This window comes from Myxine glutinosa, chromosome 8 (assembly GCF_964187855.1).
Source record: "Myxine glutinosa chromosome 8, kmMyxGlut1.1, whole genome shotgun sequence".
NCBI classification, from domain to species: Eukaryota; Metazoa; Chordata; class Myxini; order Myxiniformes; family Myxinidae; genus Myxine; species Myxine glutinosa.
In genome coordinates, this window is record NC_136268.1 from 9,684,753 (window position 1) to 9,692,226 (window position 7,474).

General features: G+C 38.2%; 1 protein-coding gene across 2 annotated transcripts; it reads right to left on the reverse strand.

Moving 5' to 3' along the window:
* Positions 1 to 2,010: 2,010 nt before the first annotated feature.
* Positions 2,011 to 6,628, reverse strand: LOC137432216 (vitronectin). Of its 2 annotated transcripts, none has more exons than XM_068123942.2 (7): positions 6,509 to 6,628; positions 5,163 to 5,846; positions 4,926 to 5,068; positions 4,631 to 4,787; positions 4,336 to 4,473; positions 4,085 to 4,198; positions 2,011 to 2,785 (listed from the first exon to the last, which is right to left on the reverse strand). In XM_068123942.2, the coding sequence occupies exons 1-7, from the start codon at positions 6,585 to 6,587 to the stop codon at positions 2,685 to 2,687; spliced, it is 1,416 nt and encodes a 471-aa protein (XP_067980043.2). In that variant the 5' UTR covers positions 6,588 to 6,628; the 3' UTR covers positions 2,011 to 2,684. The 2 variants fall into 2 exon arrangements, 1 of the variants encoding a protein (XP_067980043.2); XR_010985457.2 differs by having other exon boundaries at positions 2,030 to 2,785; positions 4,336 to 4,516.
* Between the last annotated feature and the right edge of the window lie 846 nt (positions 6,629 to 7,474).

Below are 7,474 nucleotides of genomic sequence, written 5' to 3' on the forward strand. Positions count from 1 at the left end.
TATATTAAACATGTAATTATGGATGGTATTGAAGTTGATATTAAACATGTAATTATGGATGGTACTGAAGTTTATATTCAACATGTAATTATGGATGGTATTGAAGTTGATATTAAACATTTAATTATTGATGGTATTGAAGTTGATATTAAACATGTTATTATGGATGGTATTGAAGTTGATATTAAACATGTAATTATGGATGGTATTGAAGTTGATATTAAACATGTAATTATGGATGGTATTGAAGTTGATATTAAACATGTAATTATTGATGGTATTAAAGTTTATATTGAACATGTAATTATGGATGGTATTGGAGTTGATATTAAACATGTAATTATTGATGGTATTAAAGTTTATATTAAACATGTAATTATTGATGGTATTAAAGTTTATATTAAACATGTAATTATGGATGGTATTAAAGTTTATATTAAACATGTAATTATTGATGGTATTAAAGTTTATATTAAAAATGTAATTATGGATGGTATTGAAGTTGATATTAAACATGTAATTATGGATGGTATTAAAGTTTATATTAAACATGTAATTATGGATGGTATTGAAGTTGATATTAAACATGTAATTATGGATGGTACTGAAGTTTATATTAAACATGTAATTATGGATGGTATTGAAGTTGATATTAAACATGTAATTATTGATGGTATTGAAGTTGATATTAAACATGTAATTATTGATGGTATTAAAGTTTATATTAAACATGTAATTATGGATGGTATTGGAGTTGATATTAAACATGGAATTATTGATGGTATTAAAGTTTATATTAAACATGTAATTATGGATGGTATTAAAGTTTATATTAAACATGTAATTATTGATGGTATTAAAGTTTATATTAAACATGTAATTATGGATGGTATTAAAGTTGATATTAAACATGTAATTATGGATGGTATTGGAGTTGATATTAAACATGTAATTATTGATGGTATTGAAGTTGATATTTAACATGTAATTATTGATGGTATTGAAGTTGATATTAAACATGTAATTATGGATGGTATTGAAGTTGATATTAAACATGTAATTATTGATGGTATTGAAGTTGATATTAAACATGTAATTATTGATGGTCCTGAAGTTTATATTAAACATGTAATTATGGATGGTAATTAAGTTGATATTAAGCATGTAATTATTGATGGTATTAAAGTTCATATTAAACATGTAATTATTGATGGTATTAAAGTTTATATTAAACATGTAATTATTGATGGTATTAAAGTTTATATTAAACATGTAATTATGGATGGTATTAAAGTTGATATTAAACATGTAATTATGGATGGTATTGAAGTTGATATTAAACATGTAATTATGGATGGTATTGAAGTTGATATTAAACATGTAATTATGGATGGTATTGAAGTTGATATTGAACATGTAATTATGGATGGTATTGAAGTTGATATTAAACATGTAATTATGGATGGTATTGAAGTTGATATTAAACATGTAATTATGGATGGTATTGAAGTTGATATTAAACATGTAATTATGGATGCTATTAAAGTTGATATTAAACATGTAATTATGGATGGTATTGAAGTTGATATTAAACATGTAATTATGGATGGTATTGAAGTTGATATTAAACATGTAATTATTGATGGTATTAAAGTTTATATTAAACATGTAATTATGGATGGTATTGAAGTTGATATTGAACATGTAATTATGGATGGTATTGAAGTTGATATTAAACATGTAATTATGGATGGTATTGAAGTTGATATTGAACATGTAATTATGGATGGTATTGAAGTTGATATTAAACATGTAATTATTGATGGTATTGGAGTTGATATTAAACATGTAATTATTGATGGTACTGAAGTTGATATTAAACATGTAATTATTGATGGTATTGAAGTTTATATTAAACATGTAATTATTGATGGTATTAAAGTTTTAATTAAACATGTAATTATGGATGGTATTGAAGTTGATATTAAACATGTAATTATGGATGGTATTGGGGTTGGTTTGAAACTTGTAATACATTACCACATGAAGAGGACCATTATTACATACATTGGTTCCATGAAGCGGTAGAAATGTCAAGAAGAAAATTTCTCTTAAAAAGCTTGAACTTTGATGCTCCTGAAATCGTTAAAATCATTTAAATTGTACAAAAGAGTGCGATAAGAGTTACACTGACATTGTTTGATGATAACTCAATATGAGGAAAGGTGTTACCGTACACTGCTCTCCCAGACCATGGATAATCTATACATGTTCATGTCGATCAAATGCATTATCAATATCCAATCGCTTTCATTCATCCAGATTCTAAATATAAATAATTTGGGAACACCAATTCGGCATTTAATATTTCTGATTAGCTGCCAAAGTTAACTCAGGATAAACCATCAGAATTCCATGCAACTTCAGGAATAGAGAAACTCCTGAAACAGCTTCAACTTAAATAGACTCGGAGCCGCTTTCATTTGAAAAGTTTTGCCTGAACTTGTGTATTATCAATGTACTGTACCGAACAACTTTTGAACTTATCAACTTTTATAATTGTTGACATTGCTGACAGTATTTTATTATTTTTATCTTCCAATATTCTCCAAATAGTTCATTTTGCCAATGTTTTCAGAGCAGATGTATCCCAATCATTGCAGTTTATGAGGCTGTGATGATTCTTAATCCCTGCAATTGAACCAGTACTTTGTGATGGGCCGAGGGTAGGGTGGATCAGCAGTAACGAGTCGCCATGTTTGAAGATCCACTTTGTAGTAAACATCTAAGGGGAATGAGAATGAGCAAAATATGAGAAATGCAATTTAAAAAAGGATTTCGCTCTATTTACACAGGTAATGTCTCGTTCATCCTCAAGGTTCATTGGAAGTAAAGAGATAAAAGACTTCACCACAAGTGTTGATCTGCCTGTCGATCAATGCAGAACGATGGATTCAATCAACAAGATGTTTATCGAGCTTTACCAATCACCATGGGAAGCAAAGAGAAGCTCACGTTTTGGGTGTTAACCCTTCATCCAAACAAAAGAGGGTTAAGGTTTTGCTCCGACGGAACGGTTAACACCCAAAACATCAGGTTCCCTCCTCAATCATGTTCTGTTTTTTTTTGTCGCCAAGGTCGAGGCTCATGGAGGAGGTAGAACATAGAACAGATCAGGATTTAACATAACAAAAGGAACAGCAGAAATGAGGGACAAAAACGATGCCGACCTGAAGAAACAAGGGATGTGGAGAAGAATGGCGGGTGGGGATGTGGAAGGAAAAGATGGATACAGCCGCAAATTCTCAGGAAGGTAGAAACTGGAAATTTGGAAAGAGGTGGGCTCGGGGAGGGTTAACGGGGGTGCAATAGATCAGGGTTCTGGATGGGAGATGATTCACTTTAAGCCTTCTGTTGAAATTGTGGATGGGCACCGCAAGACTTCATATGAAGAGGCAGAGGTGTCCATGCCATCCCTGGTTCTTCCTGTAAAGCTCAACTTCTCCAACATAATAACACCCCTCCACCTCTCCCCCACATTTTATCCCCAAACCTGAATGTGCAATGCTTGGCTTTGGTGTTATGCAGCAACTTCCTCAGGGAGTTACAATGTGAAGTTGGAGCCTCTGCTATTTTTTTTTTCCCTTTAAATACCAAAGGTTACTCTTGTTTTTTTTTTTGTGTTCGTACATCAGTTTCATCCCTTGCTCTGAGGGTCATCTAGCCCCACCATCCCCTCATTTTGGGAATGCTGCACCTTGTTACTCTAACATCAACACAAGACCTCGTTTTTGCCAATTTTCATCGAATGCAAGTCACGTGCTGTTTAAAAAGTTTTGGAAAACTTTGAAAATCGCTCCAGACAATGTGTTGTAGGTCAGAAACCGAACACACTATTTTAGCTCTCCAGGTGCAAAGATCCTCGAGGCCATGCTGGTGATCATGTAGTGCATGTAATTATTTGTTGGCGACTTACCTGACCCCAATCCCTTGGGATGGGCACTACCAGGATTCATATGAAAAGGCAGAGCTGCCCAAAAAATCCTTCAACCAAATGGGAGGAGGAAAATATTTTCAGGATTACCTCTGGAGAAAATGAAGGCGTGATTGAGCTGCTGTGGAGGCCAAACAATTGCTGCAGTCATCTCGGTTGGAAAACCAAACGGCAACGGAACAGAACGAGGTCTACGTTGCCGACCTACAAGATGCAAGGAAAACCAGAGAAGCAACCGGAACAAAAATTCCAGTGACACATCATGAACGTCTGTATTTAGTAACTGCGAATGACAAGTATCACCAGAGGTTTGCAAAGTTAACATCCATCAAATGGCTGACCGTGCAAACGTGCAACAAAATATGGTCGAGGTGACCGATGGGGTCCAGCAGGTAGATGGGGATGACGATGCCGTATGTTGGCGCGGCAGCTGCGAGTCTCCTGAGGTCGTCGATACAGATACCGCCATAGGTCGGAACCTACGTGGAGACCACAGAAACAAGAGTAGATCCACCAAAGGGTCTGGGGCACATGCAGATTGAAAACATGGCACAATATTTCGATTAAACTTCAAGAAGAAGAACCTGCACACTACACAAAAGCCACACATTGCATCCTGCGGCACGATTCTCATACCACTGAAAAAGATTGCATGTTCCCGCTGCCCCCTGCTTCCTTCGGAAATGGTGAGGGCAGCACTCGTATCAGCAGGAGTTCGCGGAAACCCAGTTTCTGTACGCCGAGGATGTCCAGGGTCTCGCACTCCATTCGTGAACCGCCAGTACCACCCATTCTGTACCGAGAGGAAAAAGTGGAATCGAAGGCATTGTGAGTAGTTGTACGTTCAGTTGGGAATGCACAGTGTTGGCAAACTAAGACTCATCGCTTCCGGTCAACGAGTCAACTTTAACAATGGATTTTGGTGGATCACCTTGAAAATGTAAGTTTTTGGAAAGCAGCCGAGACGAGTAAATGCAGCTGAAATTGGGGGATGAATCCCCCAGACATGGGAGATGCGGCGAGGGAATCCAGGCAAAACACCTCTCCCAGGAACAGCCTCCCAATACCACTCACCTGGGAGCAACCACTTTGTCAGTCAATTCATTTCTCAGATTGAGTAAATAGGCAGAGAGATGCAATGACACCAATTGAAGCAAAGATGCTTTACCTCTGAAAGCAAAGATGGTATTGCGATGGCTGTTTGCAAATGCATCAAAGATACCGCTCGCGCAAACATCTCGACCGTCTCTTCCTGGCTGGAATTCGACTGGGTGCCGAGATGGAGATGGGGACGCCAAAGGAACTCGGGGATGACGTGTTGGGTAACGGTGAGGTAGGGTTGGTGGCTGTTGGTATTCAGTCCTATTTCGACAGGAAGAAAAATTCGGACTCGTTGGTTGGTGTGATGGAGTGGGTGCGAGGCCTGGATGCTGCGGTGGTCCAAGAGGTCTTTGGGGAGGGAAATCAGCTTTTGGAGATCCAGGTGCAGATGTTGACCGAAGGTGTGGTAAGCCAGGCCTTTTTGAATTTGTTTCCATTGGACTTGTTACAGGAGTCCTAACTGGCGTATAGTGCTCCGGCGTGTAGTGGACAGGTCGATGTGGTAACGGAGCAAGAGGTTCAGTCGGCCGTTGGGCTGGACGGGTGCTGAGAGCACCCGACGACGATAGAGTCAGGAGTGAGTTAGTAGGATTCCAAGGAGGTGTTTTCCGTGAAGGTAATGTTCGGCTCTCAACATCACCTTCGGTTTCACCGTCATCCCACATCTCCTCTCCATCGTCACCACTGGCACCACTACCGACGGGCTCAGAGTGAAAGGAATGCAATCCTGAGGTGGATTGTCTTGGAGACCCTGCAGGAGAAGTGAGTTTATGGGTGAACGAGTATGTCCAAAGACAATGAAAGGGATGGAAAATAAGGCCGGAGCACATCGTTACATCTGAAAAACAAGAGCACAACTGAAAAGGTTTTGGTAGATGGAAGAGGAGGAAAGTCCAGAGATTAGTAGAGTGCAACATAAAGCATTTGATGGAGTAGTAATGGTACAAGGAACAAAAGTAGTCCAAGAACAGCCAGAACAGGACAAGGTTATTCTTGAATAAAAACAAGAATTAGGGTAGAGATTTGCACATCTTTTGTTACATTTCACCATGAACAACGAGGTACTCCAAGTTAGTGGAGCTTGTCATATTTCATTCCAGTCTAAGTTCCGACGCCACACCATTGTGGAGACGCAAAACTCCTTTCCATGTCTGGTGTACTTGATCCAAGGCACATTATCTGAATGTCGAGCAATCCTTGGACCTTCTGGTATGAAATGCATCTTACAAAGACTTGCTTGACATTCCGTCAGTTAAACCAAACGTCAGGAAACTTAAAGATAAATAAATATGTCAATAAATGAAGACGTTTTTAACCACAAGGAATCGACAAAACCACAACTTTCTTTTAACTCACTTGAAATTCTTTTAAGCCAAACAACACCTTAATATTGGACAGACCAAGCGAACTCACCTCCGAGCTGGCCGGCTGAGTTCGCAAGAAAAAGGAGCAGAAGCACAGAGGCAGATGAAGCTGAACAACGGCTCGCCATGACTTGAAACGACCGTCCTCACCGAGGGTCGAGCTTAAAAGGTGAGTGCTCCGAGAGGCTGGAGCTCCAGCTGGGATGTTTGGGGATTTAAACTGCACCCAAGTGGAGGGTGCCCGGGCAGAGTGGTGCGAAAATGATTGGCATTTTCCCAGCATGTTTCCTGGAAGATCCTGGCTCTGCTCGTGTTCTTGTGATGTTGGTGTTGCGGCTGTTTCCTCTCTCCACAAGGTCCTCATAGTTCGGGGTCGCTTGGAGTATAGTAGTAGTACAACGGTGCAATAATCAGAGTTACAATATGCAGGAACACAAGATCGAAAAACTGAGAAAGTAAAGTGTAAAAAGTTAAAATGAGTCAAGACATAAGAATGAGTTATAATAATCTTTCAGGTAATGCTGCGGCCATCGACCATCCATTTAAAATACGAGAGGAAGAGAGATTCAAAAGGGCAACTGGATGTCAAGACACATTGGGGAGGGTGTGGGGATGACGAGTGACTGTCTTGTCACTGAGCTACTCCCTCAAACTTTTGTGGAATCGTACCAAACTTCTGGTATGCACCTACCTCTTTGAAAAAATTTGAAATGTTTTTATTTTTTGGAATGTTTTTTTTTTTTACTTAAATATTCAACTTCAATTGATTCTAAAATGTAATATCACGTATATTACAAATACATTTGTGCAAAATAATTGTTTGTATTATGATTGGTGTAAACCATGACAAAACAGCAACTCAGGTAGAGTCAACTATCTATATATCTACATATCCGGGCAGTGTCTGTGTTGTCACTGAACTACTCCCTCAAACTTTTGTTTCCGTGATTGTGAAGTGTTTTTAATAACGTCGTGGTGAGGTGTTTTTAATTACACGGAGGTGAGGTGTTTTTAA

Excerpts from the sequence above, each read along its gene's own strand:
- LOC137432216 (XM_068123942.2), bottom strand. The coding sequence starts at position 6,587 with ATGGCGAGCCGTTGTTCAGCTTCATCTGCCTCTGTGCTTCTGCTCCTT. Across the intron at positions 5,847-6,508 it reads CTCAGCCGGCCAGCTCGGAG|GGTCTCCAAGACAATCCACC; the intron begins GTGAGTTCGCTT and ends CTTCTCCTGCAG. Across the intron at positions 2,786-4,084 it reads CGCCTTCATTTTCTCCAGAG|ATGTTTACTACAAAGTGGAT; the intron begins GTAATCCTGAAA and ends CATTCCCCTTAG.